This window comes from Nothoprocta perdicaria, unplaced genomic scaffold (assembly GCF_003342845.1).
Source record: "Nothoprocta perdicaria isolate Ctin4 unplaced genomic scaffold, notPer1 scaffold_20, whole genome shotgun sequence".
NCBI classification, from domain to species: Eukaryota; Metazoa; Chordata; class Aves; order Tinamiformes; family Tinamidae; genus Nothoprocta; species Nothoprocta perdicaria.
In genome coordinates this window covers 439,577-456,387 of record NW_020455205.1, presented here as the reverse complement: position 1 = coordinate 456,387, position 16,811 = coordinate 439,577, and the positions used below count along the sequence as shown (strand labels likewise).

At 36.8% G+C, this 16,811-nt stretch overlaps 1 protein-coding gene across 1 annotated transcript in view; it reads left to right on the top strand.

Annotated features, from left to right (window-relative positions):
• Window positions 1–16,811, top strand: part of ADGRL4 (adhesion G protein-coupled receptor L4) — a 69,768-nt gene that overhangs the window by 27,567 nt on the left and 25,390 nt on the right. The window contains exons 3-7 of the mRNA XM_026037955.1: window positions 7,260–7,412; window positions 13,197–13,352; window positions 13,892–13,962; window positions 15,666–15,839; window positions 15,932–16,115. Coding sequence (XP_025893740.1) covers window positions 7,260–7,412; window positions 13,197–13,352; window positions 13,892–13,962; window positions 15,666–15,839; window positions 15,932–16,115 — 738 coding nt within the window. The remainder of the gene's footprint in view (window positions 1–7,259; window positions 7,413–13,196; window positions 13,353–13,891; window positions 13,963–15,665; window positions 15,840–15,931; window positions 16,116–16,811) is intronic.

The window sequence follows — 16,811 nt, the reverse complement described above, 5'->3', positions numbered from 1 at the left end:
ATAATGGCACTGCAGCCCTTGGTCTGTGTAAGCCATAATATGATGATGCATTTCCTGACTGTGTTGTTCAGACTCTGAACAAAGTTCCCATTTGTTTTGAAATCTGGGAGAGTGCTGCCTGGATTTCTTTTGTTCCCCCTTTCATCAAACTGTTTGCTAAGCTGTTTTCCCTCTCTCTTATCTCTTGCTTGAGACCTGAATGTTTAGAGCTGAGTGATGACGTCTCCCTTGCTCATATCCTGTCAGATGTGAACCTCTGGTTGCTTGAGTTCATTGTATGAACCGAAGCTGCATGTGACTTGGGCTGTAAATGAGATGATTATTCTATTCCCTCCTATTTGGTGTCTATAGTCCTGTTTTAAGAGAATTTATCTGGTCATTATTCCCTGTATCCAAAGTCAGGCTGAGCACTCAGGCAGTTCATGTCTAACCCATGTCTATTCATCTTACTTGTGCCTCCTCGCTGTCTCTGACAATTACTGTCCCTCTCACTTAGTATTTCCCTCTAAAACTCATCACTCCAGGTGCTCAATTGATGTGAATTAATGTCAAATTCCTGGGGGGAAGGTGGAAAGAGAAGCCTGGTGTGCTCCAGGTGCAAGGAGGTCATGGTCTGCTTCCCCTAAGAGTGAGTGGCAGCTCCTGGTCCCTCGTGCCCAGCTCCGATGTTCTGGCTTGTGCTCTTCACCCACTGCCTGACAGGCGTCCCGAGACCCTGCTCATCCCGGTCAGCGGGGGATGTCTGATCCGCTCCGACTTTTCCCCTGCAATGGGAGGAATAAATCTTCCTGGCATCTTGCTTACAGCATTTCCCTTGTGTTCCAGTCAGGAAAGGGGTGTCATCTGGATAACAAACTATTAGTCTGAGGTTTTCGCTCCTAACCTGAAGCTCCCCATAAAATTGCAATGAGACAATGAGCTTCATTTCCCTGTTTTCCCTAATTTGAGCACGCTATTCCTTTTCATTCTCAAGTTCCCGCAGTTCTTGAGCTGGGTCATTGCTTTGTTTCTGGGCAAGAACAAGCATTTTTAAAGATTCTTTTCTTAYTGTATTACTCGCATACAACTGGTAACAAATTATAGATTTTTCTGATGCTACCCAGACACTGGAAAGCACTACTAAAAAAAAAAAAAAAAAGGCATTCTCATCAATGGTGCTTGCCTGATAACATATGTTCATCAGCTTTAATTTGTAATGCCTGGAAATTCTAAGAAGAGATCAAGGAAGCAGTTTGGATAATATATCAAACTCTCTAAACCTTGTCCAGTGTCTGAACAGACTCAGCYTATGTGTCTTGAATACATAGGAACACTTTTTTTTTTCTTTAGGRATTGTTCTGCTCTCTTCCTCTAATTGGGAATCTTAGATTTTTTTGTAAGACCCTTTAGCACAACCAGACACACAAGCACTGCTCACCTCAAATCTTCTCTACCTATACACACAGACTATGAAGAATATGATAGAAAATATTTTTAGTTGATCCAAGGATTTTAGSAGTCCATCTAGGCAGTGGAGCCCTCAAGTCCAAACCACTTAAAAGCTTCTGGCAATCTGCTTTTTAAAGAAAAGGCACCCAGAGAAGCTGTTGCAAAGGGCTCTTGCACAGAGGTAGAGAGTTATGAAAATCTAGCAAGGCAGAGCCTTCAGTGGCAAGATTTCCTATGCAGCCTGATCCCTTGCCCTGGCGCAGGACAAAGACAAATCGGGCCCATTATGAAAGCAATTCATATTTAAATGAGATTTCCAGCCCAGTTCTGCAGTCTCAAGTGGTTCATATAAACATCTGCTCTTTGTGCTGATTTAGACCAAACTTGAATGCTGAATCTTTGGAGAATCATAAACAAATTGTATTAAATTACCATTAATGGAAACAGATCGCTAGGAAGGAGAGGCGAGGTTGTTAATGGTATTGCTGCTCTTAACTCCGGCTGTTAGGGCTGCGGAGTTGCAGTCCTGCAGCACACAAGTAATGTATGTGTGATCACCCACTGTTCTGAGACCTCCAGACAAGCTAAGCACAGCAGGGTGAGCAGCACTGGAATTTGTTTTACAGGAAGCCTTTCATTTCCTTGCTTTTGAGGGGTTAAGTGAGGCACTTCAAGTGCAGTTCTCCCATGGGGTTTACAGGAGAGAAGGGTAGTTTTAGTTTCCCTCGGGGGCTCTGCAGCAGCTTTGGCAGCAGAGGCTGCTGTTGAAAGAGAGCAGCCGGTTGCAATGAATCAGTGTATTCCCCAGCCGCCCGGGCTGCATTTCCTTCCTACTCAGTGCTGTCCACTTCTCAGACTGTGGAGCCCAACAGTGGCCTCCAGTCCTGGGCTGCCGCTGCCACTCTTGATGGACACATGGGCCCTTGAGGCCTCCAATCTTGGCTTCAAAAGGCCTGGATCATGGCAAAATTATTTGTTGTTGATTTAATTGCTGCCTTTTATGTCATCCGGGGAATACACTGAACAGAACAAGTTGCAAGCGTATTTTAATATACAGTAATAGCATCTGTATGGGTTTTTTATGGTCTCTAATAACATTGAGCTTGTATTGAATTTAAAAATCACTTCTATGTCTGTTTAGACCTGGCTTTAGAGAAACTTGAACTGTCAAACTCAAGCTCTGCTCAGGTGTCTTAATTTGTTAACATGTTTCTTCAAAATGTCATGATGTCTAAAGAGTTTACCTGTACCAGGTAGGTTTGTGCTGTCCTGGGAAACCTCCTGCTTTTCTCCAGCCTGTCTATGGAGCGCTTAAAGGTCATCTCATGTTGAGAACCTTTACTATGGCCCCTACCAGAGAGGGAGGAGGATAAAACTCCTGTGTGTTCTGTCTGTAGCCAAGGCTCTAGCAGATGTAGGTCTAACTGCAAAGAAGATCTTGATCCAAGACTCTAGGGAATTCCAGCCCTTCTGTAGAGCAGCCAGGAGACTGGACATCGCACGCTGAGCCTCCAGGCTGTGTGGCTCCAGGGTAGGCTTTGCAGGTGGCATGTGCTTGAGTGAGCAGGTCCTGCAGTGCAGGTCATCCCCCTAGGTGAGTAGCCTCCAGCCGGCTGTCTCCAATGACCAAACTCCAGGTCYAGCATTGCTTGTTTTTCCCTCAGGTCACTTTTTCAGTTGGTAAAGGTCATCAGCCTGACTTATCAATTTAGTTCAGTGCATGCCAGGGAGCCCAGAATATTTTCTCAGATGTGAGATTTTTAGCTCTACAAAAATCTTATTCAATTAGAACTGAAAATATGCAAATTTTAATTTAGGTGATTGCAACTGATCTTACCGGTGTGTTATTTGAGGTGAAAGGAGAAGTTGTTTACCTCCGAAATTCTTAGAAGAAAAAATAAATATTTTGTGTGACTGTGAATTAATATGGCAGGTTTCACCCCGTAACTAACTTCATATTGCATGTCATCATATCATGGCAGAATCTATCCTAGCAGTGTACTTGGTGCAATGGAAATCCTTCAAGACAGTTGTGGTTTTTGTTTTTTTCTTTTTTGTTTGCTTATTTTTTATGGCAATGGATTTAGCAGTTTCCCTCATGGCACTTTTTTCATGTAAAACATGAAGACGGTATAACAAAATAAATCCTACACCTAAAACTGATAATCCAAGGGGTTCTGTCATAATAATGACTTAAATAGTTTTGTAAGTGTAGATTTCCTATTTAAGATCATAACTTAATATCCACCTAATATTATCAGAGTATATAACAAGATAAAAGTTGTGGGGTTTTTTTGACAACAAATGGAATATGTTGGAAGAAACTTGGTTTATACTTTTCCTATAAATCCTCTGTTTTCCAATAGCATCATGGTTCTAAATTCCACAGATTATTCTTTTGAGAATCTTGTATTTCAAATATGATATAAAATTTTGTTTAAAAAGGATATGTTTTTCTATCAATCGTAGAAAAAAATTATATCAATGCAAAATGCAGTTTTACAGCAATATAAAATTGGTAGAGATTTATCTGAGTGAACATTATTATCCTATATGAAAGTGTTTATACGAACACTGGACCCAATTCATGGTCCTCTGCATTTGGAGAAGACTATGTTAATGTTTGAACTTATGAGGCTGTTCAATCATAAGTCAAAATTTGTTTTCCAGATTAATGAATACCTTTAGTTTTAACAGAGAAAAACCATTTTGTCAATTCAAAAAGGATTCTGAAAAGCAGTACATCAGCCCTTCAGAAGTTTTGTTTTAGAATGCCCTTATGTATTTTCTCCAAACTACCAGAGATGATTACATGCAACTAGTAATTGTTTAACTGTAAATGCATTTATGCACAGCAAAATATATAGCTGAATTTTCAAGGTGAGGACAGAGAATAAGTTTTAATTTCTACCTGTATCAAGGAAATACTATAACCATATTTACATACACTTACATACATATCCCTATAGCTACCTTTCTACAGGCCATTTAATTCAGATTTTCTATGACATTCATAAGTTTCCTCCCATTTTTAATGATCTGATTTTGAGGCAAATCAGATATGATGGCTGTATTGCTATTTTAAATAAAGAGTTAAGACAAGTAAGCTATTCAGGAGATGTATATCAAATAGATGTGAATGCAGTATTACCATACAGGCATAATAACCTTGTCATTTGGTCAATCTTGTTTCTGAAAGTCTTTGAATTTTTCATCGGTAACTGGGAGAGAGGAGAGAGGGGGGAAAAAAAAAAAAAGAAAAAAGCCTTTATAGGAGTGTGTGTTCCTGAAGCTCTGCCTGCAGTGTTCAACGGGTATCTGCCAGCAGTGAATGCACATATTGTAATTTTATTGGGTAGCAACAAGGCAGATGGGTTATATGCTTGCTGCCATTTAAAGTATCCTCTCTGTATCTGTGGAAAAACATTTGATGCAAAAACTTCCTATCTTTAAATTCTGTTTTTTTTCTAACTCCCTTTAAACCACAAATCCAGTAATATTATAAATTATGTAARAAGTGGAGAAAGTATCTTTTAAACCTTTGGGTTTCAAACTAGATTTTTTTCTTCACATGGCAGTTCAAAGTGGTGACTACATTAAGAACTGAAGGATTTTTGTTGTTGTTGTCATTGTTCACCTTGTAAAATATTTCTACRAGTAAAGCCAGGCAGATTATTTAAGCACATCTAATAAAAGTCATATAGAACTCTCTTCTTTTTTTTCTCTTTCTCTCTTTCTTAAACTTGTTCCTCATTTGTCTTTCTCACTCTCATTTGCAATTCTAACACTGCAAGGATCTGTAAAATGTTTTAGGCTGCCACCTGCCAGACAGGAATGGTCGTTTTTCTGRGCCGGTTTCTCAGTTTAGATTCCTACCACTTCCCTCTGCCCTGTTCATGATTTCATTGAAGCCATTCTGGATTTACCTTGGCATTCTCTAAGATCCATACACCTTCACTGTTTTCTCATGAATACCAAAGCTGTAAAATAAATATTGTTGGCATGTGTTGGCAGAGTTTTCATACTTGGATTCCTCATTAAATTACATTCAATTTTAGTTATAATGAGTGTAATCCATTTGATACTGTTGACTCAAATTCCCTTGAGGAAAGCAGCAGTTCTGAATTGATATTTGCATCTTGGAGTCCACTGAATAACATGCAAGATCATATCAGAGGTATAACCTGAAAAATGCACTGTGCCAGTTATTCTGGGGGTCAGAAATAGGTTATACTGCAGAAAGGTATTACTGTTGCACTTGGTTACAGCTCTTGGTGTATTTTATTTTTACCACTTCCTTAACTTACATGACAGTGTAGTTATCTATATCCTGTCTCTGCAAGCACCTTATGAGAACACTGGCCATCAGGAAGCAGAAGCACCTTTAAGAAACTCATCCATGGGTGCCTTTTCTGAAATCATATTTCTTCGTCCTGTCATGCTTCTTAATTGTTCATCTTTTGCAATAAATTGTTATATCTTTCCCTGTAACAGTTCTTTCCTGTCATTTATCATGTCTTGAGGTTTCGTATGCTTGAGAACAAGAATAAAATCCCAGCAGGCTTCAGGAAGCTTTTAACTCCCTTCCTTCTCTGAATAAAGATAATAAGAAATGGAGACCTCTGCATAGATGTGGTGTGTTTGGGTGTGTGTTGGGTGTGTTTTTTGCTTGGGAGTGTTTTACTATCTGATTTATTTGCCTCAGTTTTTGGCATGCTTAGAGGAAAAAATGGACTGTTCGAAAGATGGAAGTACCAGTATTTTAAGTGTTATTATCAGTCTAATAAGTCTAATAGAGTCTCTGGATAAGGTAGCTCTTGGTTTTTGTTTTGTTTTCCTCTAAGATTTGGCCATAATTATTTAATAGACCTCAGGGATCTTGGGATGTTCTAGAGAGAACAATTTTATTGACTCACTGCAGTTGATTGACCGTATGGTCTAATGCAGGAGTTTGATTTCATTTGACCTTTGGTCAAACTACCCAGATCCTCACTCTATCATTAAGAACAGATGCAGAGGCCATACACAGAGGAAGTAATCTTGACCTGCACATGTAGCTGCTACTTTCTTCTCCCATAGGAGACATGGGATTAGCCCTGTGAAAGAGATCATGTGATTTTTGTAGGTACAAAATTGATGATTCATGCAGCAATTTTTGAGAGGTAAAGATCAAGTCATGATTCTTGCTCATCTGTTTGTCATCATTAGTTATCCCAAAGATCTTAAGAAGAAAGAATGTAATTAAAAAAAAAAAAAAAGCCATTGAAGGTTCAGGTCAGAATATGACAATTTATGGCAGTTTGTTGTCTGGGCATGCTTAGAAATACCAGAAGATCTTCAAGAACAGTATAAATAAAATATGTCAATTTAGTTGTACTGATCCTGCTTTCATGTTGGGAAGTAATTAACTCTTTTACGTCCCTTTGGACACTATATTCTATAATTCTAAATTCCAAGGAAGGTCCTCAAGGGCTATCTTGGAGATATGTGAAGACCACATAGTTATCAAAGATTACCTAATACAAGCATGCAATAAAATACATGAGTTGATCCCTTCTTCCAAATGAATCTCATTAATACATGTGTTTCAGTGTCCTGTGAGTTTCCCTTTGGTTTGTTGACTCATGCAGAATGAGGCTAGAGGAGAGCTGCTCAGCACCTTCCTTACTCTGTCAATGGAAAACCTTTGTAGGCAAATACAAGGAGCACTAGCTCAGCATTATGAATGTACAGAAATAATAAAATACCTATGGCCAAATTAAGCTTTTACTTTATAGTTTTCTTCACTTGGCAAATGCAAATATATTTCTCCCTAATTTATGTCTTGACAGATGATAATGAGTGTGAAAATGCTACTCAGCCTTGTGGAGAGAATGCCAATTGCACAAACACTGTGGGAAGTTATTTCTGCATGTGTGCACCTGGTTACAAATCCAGCAACGGTCAACAAAGTTTTGTACCTAATGATGGAACCTCCTGTGTGGGTAAGTTATTAATGTCTGCCAACCAGCTTTAAATTGTCACTCTTTTCATATTGTTTCTGTTAATTATAACCATCTAGTAAGCTACCTTCAGATTTCTGGAGTTTGGAGTCTGGATATGAAATTCATGTGATTCTTCTGGAAGAGTTTTAATATTCCAGTTCAAGCCTATATTTCTCTCAAAAAATACTGCAGCTGCCACTGATTTCAATAATGCTATTATCCTCATGCCATGTGCAGTTTTAGACAATGAATGTAGAATTGGGTTAAAACAGTGGCCCTCAATCTACCCGTTGATGCCGCTTTTCCTGAACTAAGAGCGAGGGTGTCATGGTCTTGAAAAACAGTAGTAAAGGGCATTCAGTTGCCTCTTGACAAGCAAAATCCACATGTTTTGAGCTTCTGTGCTCCAAATACATTTTGACTGGGGGCTTTAATTTGGAATTTGGGTTTTTGTTTTGTTTTTAAGTCTGGTCAGCAGCAATGAGCAAGATTCACAGTTATCCTGCCTTCTGTGCCATCCTTGAGGTTTTGTTTCCATTGCAGCTGGATGGATCATGTTCAATATTACAGGGGCGGAAAACTTCTTGGGGGGAAAAAATGTTATTTCTGAAAAGCTATGCAAGCCTTTAGAATTTCCTTTGAATGGAAGAACTGTAACTATTTCTCTCTTATCAATCCCCTGGTAATTTTCTCTGTATGTTGCAGAAGTCCGCAGGGAACGCGAAAATGAGAAATAAATCTATTGCCCTTTATACCTTTGTGCTGACTGTCTCATTCTAGATATGTTTCCTGTGAGTTTGAGTGCTGAAAACCTCTCTTCTTACTGCTCTTAATATCAGCAGAAAGGCTGCATATTAAGCCAGAAAGTGATCTAATCGACATTTCTTGCCCATTGCTCACATCTACCTAAAAGAGCTCTGCTTTACCCAGCTGCTATGAATCGTTCTTAAATTAGCTGGGATTGAGACTGTTAGCACACTGAATGGCAAATATTCTTGTGGTTATCATCCAAGCTTTGATTTTCACCAGTTATGACATTTTTCTCAGCTTCAGAAGTCTTGTCTTCAAAGTTGTTTCTGTGACTGTTCACAGGTCACTTTGGCTTTTTACCATAAACTTGCTAATCTCTTATATTTCCTTCTTTCTCTTCCCGGACAGATTCATTTTTATCCTGTACAAGGGGTTAGCTCATCACTTCCCTTTCTTCTTTTTTTTTTTTTTTTTTGCAAGTCTGTATGAGATGACTTTACAGCTTCCAAAATTCTCACCGAAATCACTAAAATGAAAAATTACCTGTGGGCATCTYTGTTCATTAAGCATGGGTTTACATGTTCTCATCTCATTAAACTTCTTCTCATTATACATTACTTTACCAAGCAGTCAGTCCTAAAGACAACCTTTTGATCCGCAATTAATTTTCCACTTTATCTAGCAGATAACCATAATAGAATATTTCATGCTCAGTAGATCTGATGCTACTAATYAGATGATAGGACTAGATGGACCTAGATGACAGGTCTTTCTCCTTTTTGGAAGTGATGAGGCTGGACCCCACTACATCTTGAAATAATAGCTCTGGGAAATGTCCATTCCCCCTCCCTGCAAAGAAGGGAAAGGTACATGTTAACTCTCAAGGGACAGGATTATTTCATTGCATTATCAGTTGGAATTGGCAAGAGGTGGCAATGAAACATGCAGAGAAAGGTAGAACAGGAGAGCAGAAAGTAAGCGAGCAAGAAGGAAGAAGTGGAGAATTAAAAAAAAAAAAAAGAAATGCAGAGGCATGGTAGTTCTGAAGAAGATATTTTTCTACTGTTATGAATGTGAGATACTRAAATCTATTTCCTGTGTAAAAGACAAGTTTTATCCTTAGACTTCACATTTTATTGAACATTCTGCTGCAAATAAAAAGGTGAAATACAAACCTACTTTTTTTTTTCTCCAGTCAACAAGGTTGAAACATGGAAAYGGCCATGTCTAAAATGGAAGTGACATCTCTAAAATGAAGTGACATGAATGTCATTCTGCCAGTCTGCCATTTTCTGGAACAGGCTGTTAGCGTTCTCCAGGTTTTTCYCAGCTTCTTCTGAGAGTACTGGGAAAGGGCCCATTCTCCATCATGTCCTTTTCTGTGATGAGGACAATGATACAGCAGATGGGGTACAATATTTTGCCACTCTGCTAGACGTTTTTACATGTGCCATTCTTAGGGCTTTTAATTTCTACTTTGTATATGCTGCTGCCTTCCACAGTATGGAGATGCTGGGAGGAAACATCTAGTCCTTTGCAATTGGACTTTTCAATCACTTGCAAGCTACTAATAAGCAGACAGTATAATGCAGATATCAAGCTGTCTCGACTGACTGGTGAAGAATCAAAGCGATGTAGGTAAAAATCAGTAATTGGCAAGACTGAATATAATAACTGTTCTCAGTACTTTTATATTAATTGGAATTTCCTTGCCTGCTGCAGTAAATGAGGAATGACAAAGCAYAGAAATAAAATAAAAGGTTATAAATCTATTTTCATGCTAGCCTGAGTGATGTTGGTGATATCATTTTCTGATCAGAACTATTATAAAAGCTTCAAAGTCCAGCTTCAGAATTTATTTTGAATACTGTACTAGTAAAGGGGCCAGTTTCTAGCAGAGCTGTGGCAAATGCTCTTCTGTTTAAAAAGYTGCTATCCTTCAACCTTTTCTCAGGAGTCTTCTCTGCTCATGCAAGTTTGGGTAGCCCTATCCCACTGCCYGTGTGGATTAAGGAGGATGGTTTAAGATACCCAAAGTTCCAGTCGAATTGACTGCTGAGAGTACTGACAAGCTGTTGTCCATGTCCAATCCCCCCCAAAAAAAACAAATAAACAAACAAAAAAAAACCCTGCAGTTACCACACATTATTTCAAAGCAGGAACTTAAAAGGAACGTTCTTGTAACTGCCACAAATTGTTGACTGTCCCTGAAAGTCTCATTGATTTAAAATGATTTAAAAGGGATACGAAGCTGATTAGTACCTTGCAAGATCAGTCTTATTGCTTTTTAATTTTGTCAACCAGGAGATTTTTCTCTAGGAAGCAGTAAATTAGAGAGGCGTGATATGGATTCATTCCATATGGACAACTCAACTGCATAAAGTCTATTTGCATAAGCTCAACAGGGTGTCTCTCTCAGACTTTAAATAGATATCTTGTTGCCAGAGATGTGGCTTGGTACTTGAGTTTCTGCTGTTGTTTTGGATAATCCTAAATCTCATTAAAATTTCCATTACACTTAATATGTGACATAATTGCAAAAGGAAAGGATAATTTGTATGAATGCCCAATAATGACAAATAAATGATTTATCAAACTAGGATCATGAGAAGCAAATTATCATAATAATTTTGAAATCCTTGCAACAGTAAATCACATGGGAACCTGATACCTAGCAATGATAATCTGGAATGTATTGAAATATTTATGTATTTAAGTCATTGTAAATTTTAGTAAAGCTTGTTGTCATTTACTGGTGTTTTATGCTACATCCTGAATATCACGTTGAGACCCTATATGCCCTTCTTAGTGTAGCTGACAGGGCCAAAGAAATCTCTGGCACAAAGCTGATGAGTGTTCTTGTTATGCAAACTGCTATTGTCATGTTTTTCACCCTTGACGCTTCAATTCGATCAAAGTTTGACCGTGTTACATGGAGTGATACAACAGGGCACCAAGAGGCACCCCCTTGTTTCAGAAAGAGCTTTACAGTTTATTGGTGTTAGAGGWTATTTAAATGCCAAGGGAGGAACTTAGGCCTTATGTCTTTAAGTGACAGCACTTAATTATGACTTAGCCTCTGCATAGCACTGTATCACTTTTTCACTTTTTTTCCACTCTTTTTCCCAATTTGTCAGATTCCTGAAAGTATAATATTGTTAACACTATGACTACTGAGGTCGCAAACTATACAAATATGGATAATTCAAACCTCAGTTCATTAACTCAGCTCGAGAACTACATCTAGAGATCTGGGAATTAAATAGGCAAACGAACTAGCATCAAACTAGCGGATAATAATCATTTAACATCATAAAGAGTAGAGATGGCAGTGCTTGAGGTGGCTTGTGAGGTTGAGACCCATCTTCTCTGGTCACCTTTGCTGTGCTAGTATCTGAGCTGCTTTTGAGCTGGAGTTTCTGGATCATTGTGGATTTAAAATACAAATTTTCAGGTGCAAATCTGAGCTACTGCTGAGTGAAGCAAAGAAACATGTGAAAGATGGGGGTGAAACCTCAACCATGCCCTTGACTCCTTAGAAGGCCTTTAGTATTACAAGCAGGAAAAAGGAACCTGGAGAATGAAGAATAGAATACAAAAACGTGTGGATACAGAAGTTGTTCAGAAGCTCCACTAAAATTCCAAATGCATTCATTTGATAATATAAGAAGACTGTCTTGTAATAAATAAAATACTTTCTACTTAATTTGTCAAAAAACGTTGTGAAAAAGTCAGAGGGGTCCCCGGGTATCCTTCAGACATCCTTCTATATTCCCTACACATGCAGTATCTCATTCTGTTCTTCCATGCTTTTCCATATTTCTCATACATTATTGCTCATGTTTGTCTTATCCCATTTCCAAATCCCCAACAAAATAAGGGTACAAAAATGATTTGGTATGCTAAAGGTGCATTTCCAACTCCTAATATCTGTTTTTTGTTTATTTGTGCTTAAATCCCTTCATAAAGCCCTCCTGTCAATTCAGCTCTCCATTCTTCTCCAATAATCAGACCTGCTATTGCCCCTGTTTCTTTCTCAAATTCTCCATCATCCCACTTCATCCTGTTCATTTAAATCTACTTATATAGAAATATTATATATATATATATCGTTTCTTCATTCTCCATTTTTTCAGATGTACCTATCCCAAACCTGTTGACTTTTTATCTTTTCCCTCCTTACTGGCATAGGTTTCACAACCCATTACTCTGTTCTGCAGAATTCTTTGGTATTTTTCCCAGGCTGCTTTCTCCAGTGAATCTATTGAGTTATTTGATCTCTATCTTCAGCCAAACAAATTATGCAAACTATTCCCTACTCCTACCCACCTAAATTGATCAATTCATGAATTCCTTTACTGGAATTCATCATTTTTACTCATAGACTGTGCCCCACCCACTTACTGAACCTATCTACCTAAAAGCAAATTATTTAGAAGGACAAAAGCTATTTTAGGCAAATGTAATTTAACTGTGATTTAAAAAAAAAAAAAAAAAAAAAAAAAAAAAAAAAAAAAAGATATGCCAAGCACTTTAAAAGGCATAGAGCTTAAATCTTAGATTAACCAGATGGATAGAATGATTTTTTTGAAGCATCTCTTTAAAGCTGTGACTTAAAAGAAAGGCTTCAGTTTTCTTTTTCCTTTCTAACTGAATAGTAACGCTGAGAAAATCTATTTAGTTTAATCTCTGGAAAATGGATTTTAGATGATTTGCATCATGCCGAGTATTTTGTTATGATAGAATTAATATTTAAACTCATGCTTTTAAAACATGAACAATGCAATATTACATAGTAATAAAAGTAGTGGTATAAAAATATTATCAATTATGATTTATCCTGCTAATCCCTAAGTAATATAATTGGCAGTTGCTTTGCTATTAAGTTTGCCTTTTTACTTTTTGCCTTTTTTTTTTTTCCATGAAATTTTATTGTGAAATTGCTTGCAGTGTGTAGGGCGATTATCAACAAAGCAGCAAGGTGTTAGTCTGTAAATACTTAATAAAAAATTCAATTTCTCACAATATTTGCAGATGTAGATGAGTGCAGCAAAGAAGGAACTGTTGCCTGTGGAGATCATGCAAAATGTGAAAATGTGGATGGAGGGTATAACTGTGCCTGCAAGGAAGGTTATCAACCATCCACAGGAAAATTGCGGTTTAAGCCAAATGATGGCACTTCCTGCCAAGGTACATGATATTATAAAGGTTTATGTGTTATTACAGGGCTACATCTTCTGAGAAACCCACCAGTGTCTCTTTATCTTCACTTAGATTAATCAGCAAGACATGAAAAGAGGCAAGGCAGTCACATCTACATTTCCTCAGAATAGAATGCTTTTAAAATKTATTTTTTGCTGAAGAGTATGACAAAATCCATTCTGAAAAGCAGATACCTCCTCACAGCTGTTCAGAGGTGTCTGCCCCTCCATTAATTTGATCCTTCTCTTAACTACCCTGGTAGAAATTCCAAGAAAAGGGGACAAACTCTACCAAAGACATAATAAAAATACTCTCATCCAGTTCAGTGGTGTTTCAATATTGTACAAACAGCAGCTCGGTCAAGAGGTGGTCTTGGTAGTTGAAGTTTGAGACTGGAGTGCTGCTTTTTATGCTCGTGAATGGAGGTTTGGGGAAGTTACTTAAAGAGCTCTTACAATAAGTATATATTGAATATTGTGTTAAACTTAAGCTAATCTTTTTTTTTTTTTTTTTTTTAATTTCTACAGAAAATCCAAAGGTCAAGTGTGAGTTATACAAAGACTGTATAACTGAACATATTAATAGAACTTTAGCTGGAGTAAGTAGCATTGGTTTATAGATTAATTTGCAAATCCTTTAATTGTTTCTGTTTGAAACTGTTATTTCAATTATAATAGTTCTTAAGGAGCTTTTAACAAATGCTTCAAGCATACAATTGAACTTAAGCATGTTTGCAGAAGTCTTGTTAATAATTCCAAATTATATGAAATTGGTTATGTGTTCAAATCATGGTAATAACTTGCTGGGAATGTATGTGTTGTATTTCTAGCATAGTAAGGTCATGATGCATGAAAAATTCAGAAAGGCAGTAATCACTCAACTGTTTCTGTAATTTCTGAAGTTATATATTGCTGCATTTACCGATGTGCAATTATTTGCTTGCTCAGAGTGAAAGCTTACAAAGGTAATGTAAATAAGTGACAAAATAGAAAGTGGAGCAATAGCATCCCACCATGCCAGTATATTTACTCCTCAAAGCATATTATTTAAAGTGACATAGATTTATAGACCTAAAGACTTAGGATTCAAGATTTTTTCACCAGAAGCTGAGATTTCTTAAAGCAAATAAAATAATGAATTCACTATTCATTATTTTACAACTATAGTGATGTCTAGCTTAGAAGGATAAATTAAACATAAATATGAATAAATTAAAAACAATTGTATATGTTTGCATTTTATGTTAAACAGCTTGCCTAAATTACTAGATTCAGAAAGATTTTAATTTAAAAGATTTGTTTATCCAGTGTAAGATATATATTATATTAACAGGCTTTTTTTGTTAAGGTACAATCTTAACTTACCATGTTTGCATACAAAGATGTAGTGAATCTTTTAATACGTAGGTGAACTAAACTTAAAGCAAAATAATAAATCCAAATAGTTCAATTTTATCAGATTTTAATATCAGATTTTAATCCACTTATTAGCTTGTAGTTCTAATCAGAAAAATCAAAGATGAAGCAGAAGCTACAATAGCTGCTCAGCAGCAGAGACTACATATCTTACCAAATCTACTGCTCAGGTTTTTTTTTTCTTCTTTTTTTCGGATGGATAAAATCTCATTAGATTTCAGCATTCTGACTTAGGTATGACGTCTCACCTAATTCAGCCAGAACTTTGAAACTTGCAATCTAGGCCAAACGCTTCATCTRCTAACTCTCTCTAGCACTTTCTATAGGCTGTTACTTTTTAAACTGATTACTTTATGTAAGTAAATTTAGTAGTTCAAAAACTTTAATCAAAAGGATGAAATATGCAGTAGGGTTGCACCAATCTACATGCTTTATATTCTGCATTTGCCAAAAAATAAAAGAAAAATCCAAACAAAATAAATAAATACTGCCCATCTGCTCCCACCAATTCAACTACAATTTAACAGAAAAGAGTCAATTGAGATGCTGTATTATTGATATTTAATTATTTTTACAAAATATGTTGCAGAATATTTACTAGTCCATTCCACAGTATTCTGATAAATAAAATAGAGCTGCAGAAGTTAAAAATAAAGAAAAACAAGTATATGACAGACCATGACTTTGTTGGAGTCTTATCAATCATGTCTCTTCTCTGAGTAGCACCATAACTTTACTTGTAGAGCTGCTCAGTTAAATAATGCCTCGTTTTTATGCATAAACATCTTAAACGCCATTAGGTCACTAAAATCACTCATTTGCATTTGGTTTCCTCTTCCACTAACAGAATTTTTTTGTGGCTTTTCTTATKACTTTTATTTTTCAGATTAGTCACTTAAAAACACCCCTGGAAATGCTGCAAGAAATTAATAAGAATACTTTAGGACCGCTTTTACCTGTAGATGTGATTTCATATGTAGAAGCACTATCTTACTCTTCACTGAATACCATTCATTACTCAGCTCCTGACAATGAAACACTTCAGAATACAACTATTAATGTGAGTAGATCAAGCCTTAAAAATGTCAGGGTTTTCTTCYTTTATAAATTATGTATGATTCGATTGCTTAAAAAATATTATTTTATTTACAGGTTTTGGTTAACACTGTGAACAATTTTTTACAAAAGGACAAAATAATGGTCTGGGAAGCTCTTCCTGTAGATAACCAAAGAATGAGTCTGACTAAACTGATGCATACTACAGAACAAGCAGCACTTCTCATGTCACAGAACATCAAAAAGACAACACAGCTAGATGCTAATGCAAGTGACATAGGTAAGATAAAGAAAATTAATCTAAGGAATACTTTAGATGTGAATTACCCTGAAGAGTTTTTCAGCACAATTATACAGAGTAGAAATGGTGTTATATAAAACACACAGGTGTTAATTTGTATGAATTTCATAACTAACACCTGACTTTCAGTATAGGTATCATAGTTGTCAAATATTGAACACTTGAGCTGCGAGAAAACTAGAGAGGCTGTGGAAAGTTGTCCTTTCAGATTGTCTTTCAATCTCTTGTTATAGCCACACTGTCATAGCGAATCCTCTCATAACACATAAAAATATCCTACAAATTTTATATGCATCAAAATAGCAACAGAATGAGGCTTTTTTGGCTTCAGTGAAAGCATTGTAAGTGAACTCTGAATAAGACTGAATCTTGTGATTCTGATCTTGTGTGGCCTTATTTTCAGAGAAATTTTAGAAGAGGAGAATTAGGTAGTTTCCACTGCATCACTACCATCTTCCTGCATCCTAGTGGCTTCACACCATCTCCTTCCAGTTTTCTCTGACAGCAATAGGTTTACTTTTCCTTCAATGGGAGAAGTGCAAGATTAGCAATAACCATTTTCAAAAATTTTACTCTAATATTGGCAACACCACTCTTTCCTTTTTGTTCTTCCAGATGTACCCAAACTCTTTCTGACCCAATTTCTTATTTAAAATTCACTCCAATCCTTCACTA